Source organism: Lithohypha guttulata, assembly GCF_036872675.1.
Source record: "Lithohypha guttulata strain CCFEE 5908 chromosome Unknown scaffold_10, whole genome shotgun sequence".
In the NCBI taxonomy this organism is placed as follows: domain Eukaryota; kingdom Fungi; phylum Ascomycota; class Eurotiomycetes; order Chaetothyriales; family Trichomeriaceae; genus Lithohypha; species Lithohypha guttulata.
Window position 1 is genome coordinate 283120 of NW_027042759.1, and position 17803 is coordinate 300922.

Genomic DNA, 17803 nt, shown 5'->3' on the forward strand with positions numbered 1-17803 from the left:
TGATGAATGTCCTTGCTCTGAGCAAGGAGACAGCTCTCACATATCCTCGTAACCAATAATCTACCTGTAGCTACCACACCTTCCCGACTCAGTATCCAAGGAGTGCACTCGCACCAGCCTCGCTTGACACGTACATCGTCTCATGCTTGTCGGTAAAGCCGTTGAAGCGGGTTGCCGAGCACTTGGTGTATGCGCCCATGTTCTCAAAGTATAGCCAATCACCAATATCGAGTGTGCCAGGCAAGTAGCAGGACTCGGAGATGACATCGATACCATCGCAAGTTGGACCCCAGATACTATACTCGATCAGCTTGTTGAGATCACGAGCCTGGCTGCTATACAAGACCTGAGGAACTGGGTGCTGGTGGTCAAAGATAATGTTAGAGAAGTTTCCGTACACACCATCGTTCAGGTAGAGCATGTAAGACTTTTCGGTGGTGGTGCTAGGGGTACTGGCGTTGGATGTGGTGGACGCGGTGGAGGTTGGAGTACCAGGGCCTGAGCTGACATCGCGACGGGCGATGATGTTGGTGGCTAGGGTGAACGCGTTGGCGGTGTAGTAGCGACCCGGCTCGGCGATGACCTGGATGTGAGGAGGGAAGTACTCTTCGAGTGCTTCGTTGAGTCGGCTAGCGAAGATCTCGAATGTGTCATCTGTGAAGCCACCACCAACGTCAAGTAGGCTAAGCTTGTAGTCAAGCGCGTCTGCCTGGTCGAAGACCCATCTTGCATCTTTGACTGCTTTGGCAAAGGCACTGGGATCAGCAGCACCGGAACCAACGTGAAAGGACACGCCAGTGACATTGAGGTTGAGCTGCTTGGCAAGACGAAGAAGATCTGCAGCAGTGTCCAAATCTGCTCCAAACTTAGTGCTTAGGCGGCAGAGGCTAGCTGAGTCATCAGTCAAGATTCGAAGGACAATTTCGGCGTCGGGGAACGAGTTCTTGATCTTGTACAGCTCATCTGCGTTGTCAAAGGTCATTCGTGCGACGCCAGCCTGTGCAGCGTGACGAAGATAGGACTTGGTCTTGCATGGTTGAGCATAAATGATGCGGCTTGGGTCCACTCCAAGGCCAAGAACAATATCGATCTCCGCCTTTGACGCACAATCGAATCCAGTTCCTAACTTCGAAAGAAGTCGAAGGACTTCGGTGTCCGGGTTGCATTTGACCGCGTAGAATGGTTTGACGCGTGGCAAATTGCTCTTCCATCGTATATGCTGGCGATAGACCTCACCCAAATCTGCAACGTAGAAAGCGTTTTCCTCGTCCGGATCGCAGGTATCGGTATCGATGCGAGCAATTTGCTCGTGCAGAACCTTCTTGATCATAATCTTGGCTAACTCGCCATTACTTGATACGAATGGCTTTCCAGCGCCATAATTGCTGTCAGTTCCAGAATTGATTCTATCGTAATTTTCGATAATGGTGTCTTCTGAGTGTAGTAGAATTGAGGAAGGTGCCATAACCATGCAAAGAATGGCCAGGGGAAATTTTTGATTGTGATACTGCTTTGAAAGGTGTTAAGGAGGTCTTGTTGATTCCGCTCCAACCAAGCGTATACTCTGCCTCAGCGACTCTTCCCCCAAGGAGGAGGGAAGAACCGTTCGTGAAGTCCTATGCGGCAGCTCAAATTGTGGAAGACAGTTTGGAGTGTTATTCAACACGAAAACCAAAGGAGGTGCCGCCTCGGACAAAGACACCAGTCGTGGGTGGTGGTAGAGTGTTGAGAATGTGGCGATGCTTGGATCCAGATGCAGTTTGATGACGAAGAGCGAAACTTGTTGCGGCCGTGGTAAAGTGCCTTTGGAGAAGTTTCCAAAGGCTGTGCTTTCTTCCTTCGAGATGCTCGTGTGAGCAGAAACGTGGTGATGAGAAGTGGGAGAGAATGTGATATGGCACGATGAGATATTTATTGCAAACTCGTACTATCGATGACAATATCGGTCTGGGGGCGGAGACCTCGACAACTTTTTTTGTTGTGGAGCCCTGTTTGACGCTAGCAGCTCAAGCCAGGCAGAAAGTGACGCTTAACCAGTGGAGTGAAGGACCTGTGAAATGCACTCTTTAGAGAGGTAGGCTTGCCACATGTCATGTGGAAAGGACCACCAATACGGCAAGTATTTTGAGTGAGATGTGATATGCTGTTAAGATAGTGGTCGCCTGTGTAACTGCTCTAGGCCTGATAAACGAAAGTCTCAATCCGAGGTTCAGCGACATCGTGGTCTGTCATGACATGTGGCAAATTGATAAAGCCTTGCTCAATTACACGAAGACGTGTCTTTTGCAGGCTTGAGAAAAAGACATCGTCCGCATCGTGGCGACGTTTGAAAGCCACAAAAATGAGAAGTTTGGGATTATGTTCGGAAATTTGAGTGAGGGTTCGGACTAATAAGACACTGCTTTCCGGGTTGTAGATGCAATCGCACACAAGTACCAAGTCGAACTTGGTATCCTTAAGGCTGTCTAGATCTTCGCCCCATTCCAGCACTTGCCGTTGCAAGGACGAGCCAGCGGCTGGCTTGGCACAATCGACATTGACTTGCATAATGTCTTGAGCATCCTCGAGGTCAGTAAGGAAAACCTCACACTTTCTTGCCTGCGATACAGCAATGCCAAATATCCCACAACCCGCACCAACTTCTAACACGCGTAGTCGTTGCGATTTATTGCTAGTAAGGAGCTCTCGAAGAACAGGCAACGAGGTCTCCTCTGGATTTTCAAAACAAGATCTGAGGTAGATAAGGCAGCCTAAGCTTGCATCCCTGTACCTGTCAGCTCAACGCGATGAAGACCAGACTTACTACGGACCAGATATGTCGTGCAATACTGTCCCCAGTTTCCTCCCATATGCGCACAGGGACTCTTCCATGTGATTGCAAGCGGCGTTCGACAAGCGGTTCTGCTTTTGCTTTCAGCTTGAGATGAAACGTAGAGCTCCAAATGTCAACCACTGCAGGGCTTTTAGACGTGAGAGTAGCAGAGACACTATCACGCGTAGAGACGTGGAGAGTGACCAAACGCTCCATGAACTTGGATGGGCAGGAGATATCAATCTTCGTGGCCCTCGAATGAGATTTCCATTCCACTTCAGCTAGACATAGAACCTCACCATTCTCTGTGGCATCAACGACTCGTGCGACAAGTGTCAAATCTTGTGCAAGAAAAGAATCGCCAAGGTCGGTGGTTACAGCAGCAACAGCAGAGATCTCGAGTGCTTTCTTTGAAGCATTCTTGACCTGAGGTGTTCTCAGATAACGGATGTAGTGTACCATATGGGCGGCTAGAAGAGTGAACAAGCATGCACGTTTCTTTTAAGGAGATCAGTTGCTCTTGTGTCGTCTTTATGCACTTTTTGGATAGTGATCTCGGAACACAGCGAGCCACGACAAAAGTAGGAGAACAGGAAGACTATGACCACAAAGCGGGTGAGAAGAGCAGGCGTTAGTGGTGAAACCAGCCCGTAATAGGCATGATCCAGAAGCATGTAAGCAACGGTTAGTGGGTGCTTTGCCCCAGAAGTCGTCACACCGTTGGACCTTCAATTATCGGGGAATATTCCATCATCCTCAACCAGCCATCATATTATTGCTCAACGATTCAAGTTGTTAAGCTTCAGCAGCCTTCGATCGTATTGCGATCGTACCATGTTTGTCGCAAAGACCATATGAAACATCTCATGGCGTACAACACATATGAGTCGCTACAGCGGTAGTATTGACCCCACTACTACCATTTAGTAACGGTTTCGAGTTTGCATCATGAATCCTGAGATCCGCCAGACCCTAAATACAATCTCCCGTAACCTCGAGTCCGCCAACGAGGCTGCACAAGAGAGGGTCTACACCTTCACCCAGCTTGTTATTGACCCTTGCTTGAGTGGGATAAGAGGCTGCTTGAACGACTGCACTGCAACATGTTTTCCGAAACGGGAAGACCGAATGCGCCGGCGTCGAGCACGATCGCGTGGACGATCTGACCTACATTTCGACTTCTATGATGATTGGGATGATGAGGAAGACGACAATTACGGAGCTGGATCTTGGGGAAATGACGAGCTGGACAGTCTGCTTGCAGGACGAGGTGTGAAGTCCATACAGCCCGGCCGTCAGCGAGCTATGAGTTATGGCGCAAGGAACCGCCGACCTGCCCATGCGCCAGGAGAAGAGAACCCGAACATCATTCCGAGCTCCTCATATCTAGGATTTCTTGAACGCTTCAAATGGAGACCTGGCGCACGTGGTGTGAGGTACAAGCCCTCCGCCGCTGATCTGCAGGAGCAGCCTAGCGCAACTGCGCTAGGTAGAGATGAAACAGACCCACTGATAGAAGAGAGCGAGGACGACGATCGGGTCACGAACACAAGGAAGCATCGTAGGCAGCGTAGCGACACCGAAAACTCCAGATCAACAACCAACTCTTTGAGCTCGAGGGGCGATCTTATCATGGGCGACGAGGAAGAGGATGCCCAGCCATTGGATGACGAATTTGCGGTCATGCTTACAAGGACAAATACCGGAGGCTCAAGGCGTCCTGGTCTATCATCGAGGAAGTCAGCCAGGACGACATCCAGCAAGTCTAGCAAAAGTATAGCGACACAGCGCTCCAACAGCAGCAAGAGCCTACAGCCTATTATTGCTTCACCAACGTTGGAGAGTACACAGGCTGAACCTCCCTCTCTATCTGCGCTTCGTGCAGAAGAAGAACATCTTAGAAGAGAGCAGGAATTAGAAATTGCCCAGAAACGAGAGGCTGCGGTCCATATTGCAAAACAACGCGGTTTGAACGCAGACACACTCGACTCTGGGGGAAGTCAGGAGACCAAGCCATTGACCATTGAGGTTGCAAGCACACAAAAACCATCAGGTGAAAACCGAGAGATGTACCAGCAGGACCTTCAACCAATAACGCAAGACAAGAGCCCTATTCAAAGTCCGGTACACGAGATCGAGCAACAGCTCGGCCCTGCCTCACCTGTATCGACCAACACTGGATATCACGCCGATAGTGAGACTGAACCCTTCCCCTCTTTCCCAACTTCGCCTTCGAAAGAGAGTGAGGAGCAGGATCGACCGCCATGAGAACGATTCGCATATTTACACATTTTCAAAACTTATAGCAGAATTGAGCCTCGCTCCTCACCCTAATCCCTTGAGCCCTGCGAGAAAGGTACCACAGTAACACGACACTGAAATGGTCAAGGACTAGGTCTCGGTAGACGAACCCTCGCGTCGCCTAGGAAAGAGAAAGCTCGACCATCACAACATGAACAGTCTGGGGCCTCAACCTACTTAGCTTTGCCCTTGTGCACTACGAGAAATACAAGCCTGAATGATCAGTCTTCCTTGAGACGCGTCCCTAACGGAACATCTAGAGAACACTGCATCACGCTGGATCTGCAATGTTGGATGATATTTCACAACTCTGGATGACAGAATTCTCTATTTGTGCAAGTCAGACACTCGAAAGGCACGGCTGTTTGAAAAATTGAGACATTCACAGGAAGAGAGAGTCGTAAAGATAGCACGAGACCGTGAGCAGCAGCGAAGCCTAGCTAGCTATATCGGTGAAAAGGCACAGATCTTGAAAGGCTCGTCACCTCGATCACAATTGCTAGTCAGCAAACTGATCTCGATACCCAGGCTTCATACAGCAGATCTTCGTCAATCTGACCCTCATCTGCCATTCACGTCATGTAACAAATACTACTACTGTACATACACGAATCACGAACCCCCCAGAATTCAAACATCGGACCCCGATTCGAAAAAGCGCTAACATTGGTAACCTCCAGAATCGAAAAACACAAGTAGATTCAAAACAGCAGCCATACTCATTCATTTCCTTTTCGTAAAACCATCACCGGAACCAGATAGCTAGTAACAAAATACCTGCCATATGGCATCACTTTAAGTTGTTGCGTCAATCATCAGAACAACATAGCACTTTCCCTCTTTCGCCGCTTGTCGGTCGTGGCGCCTTGTGGGACGATCATCCTGTTGAGGCTGCCGTACTGTTCCTCGCCTTCTACGGGTGGCTGTTGCTGCTGTTCTGAAGGTGGACTGAAGGATTGGATGCGTGGATCTCGGGGGTCTGAGACGTATTGTCCAGACTCGTAGCTTGGGTGAACTGGTGTGAAGCCAAACTCACCTGAGCCTGATGACTGGTGGCTCTTCGAAGATGCTTCGGTGGTGCCGAAAGTCGTCTGGTTGTATGCTGGTGTAGGTATATCGGAGAACATCTGATGCCTTGGACTACGTATCTCATCCGTACCTAACACTGCGGGTGCACGAAGGGTTGTCTGCTGTATTTGTTCTTGATAGTCTCTGTCTCGGGACGGTTTCGTGTCGAAAACGGCACTGAACTCGCTCAGGAAGAGGTTGAAAACTGGGGTAGGGATATTGACGGTTGGGGAGAAGACGATTCCCATGTTTCTGACAGACATTTTGTTCTTGCCAGCATTTTCGGTAACTTCGAGCAGATATTCCGACATGGCGCGGAGAAGCTCAAAGTTGACTCTCGGCAATTGATGCACTAGGACGTTGAATGCCATTACCTTTTCCTCCTGAGAGTCCATCTCAAGGACTTTCAGGAATTCGATATGCAGATCTCGTGTCAACAGAGGCGACGGAAGTTCTCGCAGATAGGTCTTGAATAGTGATGCCACTGCATGCACGTCATAAGTTTCCTCATCATCAACGAGATCAACATCGCCCTCGGTATTGAACCGTTCTTTGAGCGTTTTGACTGTAATGTTGGAACCACTCAGACGGAAGAGGCCTTCCTCGTTAGCAGCCTTACGGAATCTCATGTATTCAATACTCCGATAGACAACAGCAGGCACAGGCACATCAATATTGAAAGGGGCACAGTACTCCACCGCCTCTGCTAAGGGTAGCCCGAAGACAGATCGAACATATCCGTTGTGCCTAAGTACCCTCGGCTTGACCGACGACTCTCGAGCCTTGCTGGACGTGTTCAACTGCTCTTGGGAACCCTTCTTGAAATGAAAGATGTTGCCCATCTTCGAACTCTTTTCTTTGGATTGTGGCGTCGCCTTATTGCCCCACGCCGTACTATCCTGGATGGGTGCACCATTTAAGGGTCCGGATATGTTGGTGCTCTTCGACATGGTTTCGCTAATGCTAGTATCGGTCAAAGACGTCGGACTGGTAGGTGAAGGCGAAGTGCTCTGTACTTCAACTGTCCTGTCTTTCGTGCTGGCAGTTTGCGGTCTGGAAATAGACGATGCGTTAGTAGACAGGGTCGGACTATTTGGTTCTCGAGATCCATCTCCCTCCACATAGTGAAGTAAGGCTGCAACCCACTGATCACGGTCTGCATCGCTCTCGGCGCACAGCACATGACGTACAAAGGTTGCGCTGTCTTTCTTCTTTGGTTCTTCGATCAGGAAAGCATGACGATATTGCCCATCTGCATCAGTGATCGTGGAATCCTCCGATTTCTGCGTGCTAATTCTTGCGTGAGACACCTTGATCGTGCCAATCTGTGGACCTCCTGGTGTTTCATAATATCGCAGGTCGGGGTTGTCTAGCACGAAGTATCTCGATTTCCACCCTCCAAAGTTCTTCCCTCTTTTAGTAAGAAAGCCTGTTTTGGCTACCTTACCTACCAGATCTGTCTGTTGTGGTAGAGAATCTTGATTGACGCCAGGATGTTTGTGGGGCTCATTTGACGGGTCAAGCACATCAGTCGACAAGAAACGACAGATCGTAAGTGCTGAGGGCTCGTCCATTTCCACGTCGAGAAGTTCCTCGAAGTACGAATCCAAGGCTTGTCTACGAGCATCGACAACAACTGGGTTATGTCCGCTGAAAAGCTTTCTGTCTGGTACTTTCGGAAGGTCCTTGCATCGAGAACGCAACTGCTGATCAAGCTGAGGTAGCGAGGCAGGAATCTTCTCTATGCGCCAAAGCTCGTTTCGGCTTGCTCTCGAGTAAATAGACAGACTGAAAACAGTAGAATCCTCTTGGGTTCGCAGTCCCAGCATGCTATGCCTGGAAGGTCGCAGACGAGAGGATGCTACCACGATTTGTATTGATGGCAAGGCATTAGGCGGCAGAAGCAAATTTGGATATTGAGGACTAACCAAGCCTTGAAACACAGGAGGGATTTCGTTGGTGGCCGTCGGCTCGTGAACTTGCAGACGATCTTGTGGTTGATGTGACTGCTGTGCAGCTTGTCTAGCCATAACATTTTGGCGTTGAATGATCGCAGGATCGACGAAGGGTGAAGGACTCATCATTGGTGGAGGTACAGGTTGTTTAGGTGCACGTGGCGATAGAGGACCAGGTGGTGGTGCACGTGGTGATAGAGGCAGTCCGCTAATAGTAGAAAGATTGTTGTTCATGGGACGAGGGCTGGTAGGTAGACCTGGACTCCGTAAAGGCAGTGACAGCAGTCGTTCTTGAACGGAGCCAGCTTGCGCAGCATTTAGTGCAATGGTAGGAGCAAGTCCTTGCGATGGTCGCGGACTAGCAGGGAGGGTGACTGGAACAGACAGTGAGGCCTGAAGTGTTTGACCTTCACTTTCATTTGTATCGAGGGCCACTTTCTTAGATTTGCTCCTAGCTTCTTGTTCCATTTTCAAACTCTTTTCGCGTTCGCGATCGTCTTCTTCACGTGTTTTACGCCGGCCTCTTCCTTCATTTGGGGCTTCATCTGCAACGTCTACAGCAGTTGACGGCACTTGCTCATTTTTGGATTGCATGAGGTTGAGAGGCTTCGGAGTCGCCTTGCGTGAGGCACTAAAGCCCTTGTTCGGCTTCTCGTTCAAGGGCGTGGCTTCGGTCAGGGCGAAAACGGGCTGCGCCAAACCAGCGGTTTGAGCCTGCAAAACAGGCTTCTGCCCATTCGAACGTGGAAGAGGCCCATTTGTCGCATGGCTGGTCGTGACGATGGTCGGGCCCACATTGTCGAGGGAAGAAGCCGTGGATACTGAATCTGCTGCCGATGGATGCACATCAAGGTCATTCTGGGGCAGGTCTTGAGGCTTGACTGGGGCTTGCGCGCCGTGGCTACTTACATCCTGAGAGGGAGATTGAGTTGCAGCTCGAGGGAGGACACCTTGGGCTTGTACTTCTTTTAGCTTCTTCCTGTATCGATCTCGCTCCTTGGTGATGCGCTCGAGGTCCTTATTCAGGCCAAGCAACAAAGCTCTTTGCTTCTCAACTAGTTTCCACAACTGGTTATTCTGATTTGCAGCATGATTCTTCTCTTTCAGCAGGTGCAGCACCAAACTCTCGGCTGAACCAGCTACACTAATCAAATTGCGGATACTGGAAGGGCTGGGGTCGCGCACGTCACCATGGTCTTTGCGTTGAGTGGACGAGGTAGATGCCGAAGAGATGGCGGAATCTATGGACGAGGTCCGAGGCATGTTATTGTGTAACGTTTTGGAGCTGAGCCCAACATTCGGCCTGGCACTCGCAGTGGTGCTCTCCAACGAAGTCGTTGTTCCAACCGACTCAAGAGAACGAGTCTTCTCGAGGCTCAGGGTTTGATCAGTACTCAGATTCTCCTCCTCAAACGACCGCGATCGGGTTTGTTCGTCGAATGTAGGTGTTTTTGTGTCGTTGGTGCCCAATTCGTGGGTCATGCACGATGAACTTCCAGCCTGCTGTACCACTGCATCCGACGCAACGGCGGAGGGTTTCGTCCTAGTTCCTAGGTAGTCGCGGGGGATGAGTTTCGTGGACAAGATAGGATTCGAAGATGAATTAGTATATGATTGATTGGATTTATTCGAAAGAGCGTTTAGTGGTGAGGGAGTGACAGTGTTTTTGGTCGGATGCGACATGGTGGAGGCTCGTTGTCGAGCGTCATGGGCTCAGAGGAAGCGGAAGAGGATCAGTAGTGGTGTCAGCTTATTGCACACCGCAAGAAGGTGACCATTCACATCACGCACTCACAGGCCAGCTGTGCATTGCGACAGCAGATGTGATGGCATTGCGCCGTAACAGGCGAAGACGCAATGGTGGAAAGGAAAACTGGAGTGACCCCGAAGAAATGGATGCGACAGATGGACAACACCATCAGCCATAAGCGCCGAGTTCGAGGTTGATGGAGGCAGACTTGTCCTATCAGAATTCACTTGTCTGCCAGGGCAGCTGGCACTAACGGCACCTGCCTCATGCATCAGATCGCTAGCTCGTACTTTGCTTCCATCCCACCTCAAACACACGCTGCATATTGTGCACACTACTGTTACAGCAGCATCTACACGTGCATCCGGTCAAGTAATATTGCTATCTGAACGTGTTTTGTGCCCACGCCAAATCTCCGCTACAAAGAGAGCATCTGAGCTGGTACACACAGTACGACTTCCGGTCACATTATCTGAGATCGAGACTCATCGTGGGTCTACACCTAATTTCACGATACGAAAGTGGGTCAAGAACCAATAATTCACAGTGTTTAGCTCCGGAGCTGCACAGACATGCCTGATCGCCGGTCAATTGGTTGCAGCCTCCAGGAACACAAAGCTTAAGCCAGTCAGCAGATGTACAGCCAGGCTACCTAATTCGTAGATCTGAAGCGAATGACCACAAACACAACCTGATAGTCGCATCCATCGCTTGAGCTCAGCATTTGACCAGTAACCTGTTGTGCCAGCAACCTGTCTCTTGAGTCAAGGTAGGCAATCGAATGTCATCGCAGTGATTCGATACCGATAGTGAGTCGCATCATGTCTTATTGATGTTCTATAACCTGATTAGCTTGCTGACAAGGGCATCGCCAGACACTGAAAGACACGTCTTGAGGGCTGAACGCAATATATCGATTCTGGTGGCAGAAGGTATTTGACCTATTACCACTATCAATCGCGACCACCAGACGCGATTGACTTCAAGAGCTATCTTTTGTAATTTGTGACTGCGTCAAAGCACGAGATGTGCAGACGGCCACATCCATTGTCACGACAGTCGCTATAAGAACAATCCGTCATGACTTCAATATTTTCCCCATACTTCGCACTATCTTGCTCTTGATATTTTGCCCCATTTCTGTCATAAGAGGACATTTGGCGAGCCTAGAATCTGGAGAATGCCTTGACAGCCTTGTTGCTGCTTGGGAGAACTCGGATAACGTTGAATCGAACCTTTTGAAGGATTAGTATAACTTCTTCACTTCTTTACATGTATTGGAGTTGTGCATACAGTCTTGCTGAGTGGTCGGCACTGGCCAACGGTGACTCTATCACCTTCCTCAACACGGAAAGCTGGTGAAACGTGTGCGGCCAGATTACTGTGTCTCTTCTCATATCGGGCATATTTTGGCACAAAATGGAGGTACTCTCGTCTGATGATGATGGTTCTGTGCATTTTTGTCGAGACGACAGTGCCGGTCAGGATTCGTCCTCGAATGGATACCATACCAGTGAACGGGCACTTCTTGTCTGCATTCTCTCCGTCAGTACTTGTTCCCGAATCTCCTTCTATATTCCACAAAACTCTTGCTTCGCATAGGCATTTTAGGTACTACCCACCAATATATTGACCCTCAATGGCTGTTCGTGGTGTTCTGAAGCCCAGACCGACATCTTTGAACCATCTTCGACCACCCTTGCCAACTCTCTTGCTCTTTGCACTCTTCGCCTTCGAGTTGAGGAAAATGTGCGGCTGCTTCTGGAACGCGCGCTCGGACTGGACAGTCAACTCGGTAGCCATGTTGGCAGTTGAACTATGGCGTTGGCTAGGAAGGAAGTATGATTGTCTCGTTGTTCCGGATTGCGCTCAAAACTTTGACCAAATCCGAAGAGTGCGCACGACTAGCTCTTGGCAGGCCCGTCTTGGCAAGGAAAGTGATGCCTTGTTGCCATGTCAGCTTGGACCTCGACTAATCAGGCATGGTCGATTATGACGTTCGATTCCCCAATTCGAGGGACACTACAGAGGTGTAAACAAACCAAAAACGCGCCAACTGCTGTTGACATCTTGCTTCTCAATGCAACTTTCTGATCAATCAGGCGATACTGTATGTGCTTATTTGCTTTGTGTATGACTGACATGGTCGCTTGATCTTACACTTTATCTTTCGATGCGAAGGTGAACCATCCGCCCACAATGGAGGAAGTGAACAAGGGTAGATCACCCCGACAGAAGTCGCGACAGTCGCTTGCACACGTACCTTCCAGGTCAAACACCACAACTGATATTACTGCTTTAAGACAAGCAGAAGACGCAAAGTTGAAAGCGAAAAAGACTCGTGGAAAAAGTTTGGGTCCTGGTGCACTCGAAGTGCTCACAGAAAGCAATATCAATACTTTGAAGGTATGTTTCTTGACTAAGCGGTGACAAGTGACTGCTAAAAGGTCTAGACTATACCATCTGCTAGACCACGATCGATACTGAAGCCAAGCATACCGTTGACACCTCCAAAACCCATCCCGTCGTTCGATGAGTTGCGCAAGAAGAGCTCCACAAAAGCCAAATCTCCTGCGAAAGATGCGCCAGAAGATTTGCTCATCGATTTCTCAACGCCTGGTGCGTATCCAAACACTGTTCTCAACACTGTCGTCATGGATGCCGATGCTCTCGTGGATCCGTTCAGTCCTGTGGCCAAGCCACATACTGATAGTTTCAAAGGCCAAGCCATGCGCGAGGACGAGGAGGAGGAGCGCCGACAGGCCGAGAAGAAGGCTATTATCGATCGGAGGAATCAGCGACGAAAATCACTGGCTAATAGACGCGTTTCATTTGCGCCTGAAGCTACATTACATACGTGGAGTGTGATGGAATTGCTAGAGGATTCAACGACCTCATCTGCAACTAATTCTACACGCAGACAGTCGGCCACCACGGCCAATCCGTCGCCTCTGCCACACATTGCTACGCCGGCAAGACCCAACGAGCGTCTCTCCACACCCGTCGAGCAACAAAACGGAGAGGTTATCAGCAGCAGTCCAGCCTCACAGCGTGACCTTCATCAACGCAAGAGGAGACGCGTATCCGACCCTGCCCAATCTGCCGAAGACGATAGCTTCTCGAGTCCTGGCGACGGGCCTGACAGTAGTCCTATTAGAGTTGAAGATAGTATAGATTCTGAATCGGACAGTGATGGGGATACTGCCATGAGCTTGGACGATGCCACCCAGGACACCATCCGATCTTCCACTTCCTTGAATTCACATAATAGTCTTGATCAGCGTTTACGGCAAGCAGCAAGTCTGGCAGGCACCACTGGTGTTCGACACGACGAAGACAACACAGACGAAGAAGAAGACCAAGACGACCAGCCGATGGAGATAGCCGACGGCACTGTGACGCATGCGTTCCGCCAGTATGATCGCAACGGTCATACAGATGCCCCCACTGACAAGGAGAATGTGAACCACTTTCAGGAAGATTCTCTTCAGTCAACTCAAGGCAGTGAATATGAGCAGGAGGGCCTGACTATGGGCATGACCATGGACATGACCAAGGCTGTCGGACGTATCATGCATCGCGAGGCAGCTGAGTCCACTGCGGACACCTCTCAACGACGTCGAAGCAGTGCCTCAAGACGGAGATCCTCCGGCGATAGCACTCTATCCAGCGAAGAGACGATGGAAATGACAGTCGCTAAGGGCGGTATCTTATCCTATCTCGCCAGGGCACAAGAGGATGTAGAGCCAGTATCTGACGATGAAATGACTGTGGAGATGACGACGGCTATGGACGGGATTGAGCAGCACACCGATAAAGAGTCTTCTATGTTAAATGGTGTCCAAGATACTGAATCCATGGATATGACCGTGGCTGCAGGTGGAATCTTGCCCCCTATTGAGGAGCAGACAGAACCACAATCCTTCGTCGAAGATGGAATGACTGCAGCTATGGACATGACACGAGCTATGGGAGCAATATTGGACTCACATCGATCTGTCGACCAGGACATAATATATGCCACTGCTGAGACTATCAGCGCGGCATGTGAAGACGGCACACTTTTGGAGCAACAGCCAATGACCCGACGGACTTCCTCAGACGAGGAAAACCAAACGTCACCAATGGAAGAGATGAGAGTTATGGGAGACATAGTTGCAGGGAAACAACCACTGGTCGAAGTTGCGGACGTCTCAATCTTGGACCAGGACGGAGATGAGAAACATTGTGGACCTGATGTGCAGTTCAAGCTCGAGCCGGATCAAGTCACGCTTACTCCAAAGGATTTCAGCCTTCAGATGGCGCCAGTTGTCCTAGAGACAGGAAGTCCAACATTAAAGCCCCGTCCATCAGCCCGAAGGAGTTCTCTTATTAGCCAGTCAACTACGCCTCATGCCACACCACAACGCTCGCGGATAGAATCCACCGGGCAGACCACTCCGTCCAAGCAGCTCACGCCAATGCCACTGAAAAGTGCTTCTGCGAAGCGTACACCTGTCTTAATGGCCAACATCACGACAAGGAGTGCGTCCCCTAAGAAGCTATTTGCAAAAGAGATCCAGCAGCGAGCTTCTCCTTCGACTCGAATGAGTCCACGCCAGAAGCAGGATCCAATTTTCTCCGAAGACGCAAATACAGGTCTACGAACCCCACGCGTAGTACTACATGCTCCGAAGCCACATCAACATCTTCGCAAAGGAAGTAGTGATGTAAACATGGCAAAGGAGGGTACTGGTTCACCACAAGTGTCTCAACTGTTGTCGCATCGCGGGTCGATTGGTGAAACAGTTCCCCATTTCCAATTAAGTCAGGAAGCTAAATGCGATTTTCATCTTGAGGATCCCCAGCAAATAGAGCTGGAAGTCGAAGCAGAAAGAGCCGAAGAGCACAGACGAGAAAGTGGCCGCTTCGTTATGGAGCAGGAAGGCAGTGAGCATCAAGACGAAAACACCACGCAAAACCTGAGAGTAATGATCGAATCCATGACACCCAAACAGGACGAGAAGGCATCTAAGATCAAGGGACGGAAGAGTCTAGCAGTCGGATCGGCGAAAGGTCTGCTTGGCAAACGACCACCCGAGCTTGACGAAGATGATTACGAGGATAGCACTCCCAAACGTCTGAGAGTTATGTCACGCGAGGGCAGTCCGATCAAAAAGGTACACTTGCCCAAACCGCCTACAAGAGAGGAGACCACTGGACACCTCCCCAAGGTAGAGCAGTTTCAAAATGAATTCGTCAACACTCCAACTTTGAATCAATCACCAGTCAAGCAGGCTCAAAGCCCTGTACGGAATGGTCGATTCCGAGAGCCGCCATCGGCACAGAAAGCAACTCTGTTTGACCAGAGACTCGACAACGTTGTTGATGCTACTGACATTTCCACGTTGCATCCAGAGGTCGGCAATCACGTACCTGATGAGGAAAGGCTATCTTTACAGGAATTCCTCAATATGACCAACATCCACTTTATAGAGTTGTCAACAACTAAACGACGCCATACTATGGCCCAATCTGCGCACAATAATGGAGGTAATGAGCCAGAAAATCCTTCACAAGCAAACTTCGTGGCTGCAGCGACCACTTTGCCCTTACTCGAGCTTTACCAACACGCTACACGAGAGTTAAAATCCTATGTCTCTTCAGGCCGCAAGGTGATTCGTCAAATTGAGGCTGAAACATTCGCCCATCAGCCTGCTATCTTCAAAGAGTATGTGGATGGGCGTCCGGACGTAAGAGTGACCATGGACAACCAGTTCCGTAACAGCAAGACGAGCGCGAGGTTGCAGAGCAAAGAAGGCTGGTACGCGTGGCGTGGACAGCTTGTCGAGGGTTTGCAACAGGGGCTTGAAACAGTTCGAGCAAACATGGAACAGGACAAATCAGTGCTGACCTCGCAGCAACAAAAAGTTGAGGATACAGTTCCTGACTTAGTGCTTGCAAAGCAGCGGCTTGATCGTCATATCAAAGAATCGAGGAAGAGGCTACAAGAAATCGACAGTATCGACCACCACACGTTGAAAGCGACCCGTGGCGAGCTGTTCGGACTCGATCAAGAAGTCTCACGCAGCTCACAGCAGGTATCTGCCCTCCAGCAACAGATGCATGAAAAGGACGAAGTTTTGTCCCAGGCTGCAGAGCTACGTCAGGAGATGAACGATCAAACTCGTGAAGCTACCAGAATGCAAGAAGAGCAAGATCGTTGGTATTCTCACGACGTTAGCCGACACCAAGAGGCTGTCCGAAAGCTAGAAGAACAGTATGGGTGGAAATTACAAAGTGTAGAGGAAGCTTGTAACAAGCCAGAGCCCTTCGATATCACTCTGACACTTTTGTACCAGAATCAGCTGCGATTCTCCTTTTGTCCCGGGATGCTACAGCCAGATCGCAGTTCTAATTCTGAGTCAAAGGCCCGAGACTCAGTGCCGGCGTATGAACATGGCGCATCGATCAGCTTGACATACAGCCCAGATGATTATGACGAGCGGCATCCGAGCAAACTCCCCACTGAGCTCAAATTCTTCTTAGAGCTCATTCAAAACCGTCTGCAAGAATTCGCAGCGTTGGCGAAAGAAGCAGCAACCTGCAAAACGTTGCTGAACATGGTTGCTCAAGGTTGGAAACTAGCAAAGCAAGTGGCCGACGAGATTCAAACATTAAAGGCTCTCGGGATAGTCAAAGTTTACCCAGTGAGTGGTTGCAAGCTGGGAATCAGATTAATGCTCGTTCAGAGTGATCGCAGCAGGGTGGACGTAGAGTTCATCTTGACGGTGCTTCGGCTTGAGGAAGGAGGGTTTGGAGCTACGACAAATGTCAGCGCTATTCCGGTACATGGCTCGGCCAAGCAAATCATGGATGTGTCGAAGACAAGGAAGGTGCAGCATGCACTTAGTAAAGAAGTCGAGAGCAAAGCGTTGGGCGAAAAAACATGGGTCAGTGCTGTAGGTGGTTTTCAGGAATGGCTTCAAGGTCAAATGCAAGCTAGATCAGCGGTATCGAAAACAGAACCAACTATGTCAAAAGAGAGTCACGAGCAAGTACAACAAGCCGTGAGACAGGAGAGAGCAGAGCCGGCAAGAGTTGAGGGAAGACGTGCGACAACTCAATCTCCACAGCGCAGTACGACACCAAAAGCACCAGCTAGATCACCACTGGCACCAAAAACCACCAACAGTAAGGTACACAAGAAGGCACTGCCAGTACCCAAGCGGAGCGTCGCATCTCTGTACATGTCGCAGCAAGACAGTCAAATTCCAGTTCTTTCTCAGCAGAAAGAAAATGTCATGGCGGGAATTTCCAAAGAAATTATCTCGAACATGGACCCTATGCGCTGTGACGATGTTTTTGATGGCAGCCAACCCGCCATTCCACCTGAGGTGCAGGAAGCAATGATGTACACGCCAGTGAAGAGAAGAGCGGGAGCATTAAGGCGGTCACCTATCTGAGCTGGAAACAGTAGTTGCTCAACTTTTTTGGTAGAAAGCTTAGAAACTGTGGTAAACCACGGGAAAGTGTGTCTATTGCAAGACTTCATATCACTTTGTAGCATTTTTGGATGGTGCCATTGCACTCGTAACCATGTTTGTGCAACTGAACCTGAAATTAGGTGCCTTGAATTCTGGTCGGCCGTCGTCGAGGCTCGGGCATCAATTGCAAGCCTTGTCATGCCCGGATCAGCCTTGCGTCTTTAGCGTACGAGGCAGGCGACTGCATGATGGCGTATCGCTGCAGCGCAAGCAACGGGAAAGACACAGAAAGTAGAAGCGTGTTTCTCGTGGTCAAGAAGTAATTAATCTACTGACACTTTCTCTACATTGTCAGTCGTTTCCCACAGCGTTTCCTTACCGCCAACGCTCTTGCCTCGCCGGCCTTCCATCTCCGCGCTGGCCGTTTCTGCTGTTGACCTCATCACTGTCG

The 17803-nt window shown here is 49.9% G+C and overlaps 5 protein-coding genes across 5 annotated transcripts; 2 read left to right on the forward strand and 3 right to left on the reverse strand.

Moving 5' to 3' along the window:
• Nucleotides 1–88: 88 nt before the first annotated feature.
• On the reverse strand, nt 89–1471 carry SPE1 (Ornithine decarboxylase; the record flags this gene model as incomplete). The annotated part of the gene is made up of 2 exons (XM_064902885.1): nt 89–354; nt 403–1471. 2 exons carry the CDS (start codon nt 1469–1471, stop codon nt 89–91), a joined length of 1335 nt encoding a protein of 444 aa, XP_064750774.1.
• Nucleotides 1472–2175: 704 nt separating this feature from the next.
• On the reverse strand, nt 2176–3274 carry LTR64_008575 (uncharacterized protein; the record flags this gene model as incomplete). Its single annotated transcript, XM_064902886.1, has 2 exons — nt 2176–2764; nt 2811–3274. The coding sequence occupies 2 exons, from the start codon at nt 3272–3274 to the stop codon at nt 2176–2178; spliced, it is 1053 nt and encodes a 350-aa protein (XP_064750775.1).
• A 486-nt stretch (nt 3275–3760) lies between these two features.
• Nucleotides 3761–5080, forward strand: LTR64_008576 (uncharacterized protein; the record flags this gene model as incomplete). Its single annotated transcript, XM_064902887.1, has 1 exon — nt 3761–5080. The coding sequence occupies one exon, from the start codon at nt 3761–3763 to the stop codon at nt 5078–5080; it is 1320 nt and encodes a 439-aa protein (XP_064750776.1).
• Nucleotides 5081–5928: 848 nt separating this feature from the next.
• Nucleotides 5929–9819, reverse strand: BEM3 (Rho GTPase activating protein; the record flags this gene model as incomplete). Its single annotated transcript, XM_064902888.1, has 1 exon — nt 5929–9819. The coding sequence occupies one exon, from the start codon at nt 9817–9819 to the stop codon at nt 5929–5931; it is 3891 nt and encodes a 1296-aa protein (XP_064750777.1).
• Nucleotides 9820–12085: 2266 nt separating this feature from the next.
• On the forward strand, nt 12086–17331 carry LTR64_008578 (uncharacterized protein; the record flags this gene model as incomplete). Its single annotated transcript, XM_064902889.1, has 2 exons — nt 12086–12292; nt 12340–17331. 2 exons carry the CDS (start codon nt 12086–12088, stop codon nt 17329–17331), a joined length of 5199 nt encoding a protein of 1732 aa, XP_064750778.1.
• Nucleotides 17332–17803: the final 472 nt, after the last annotated feature.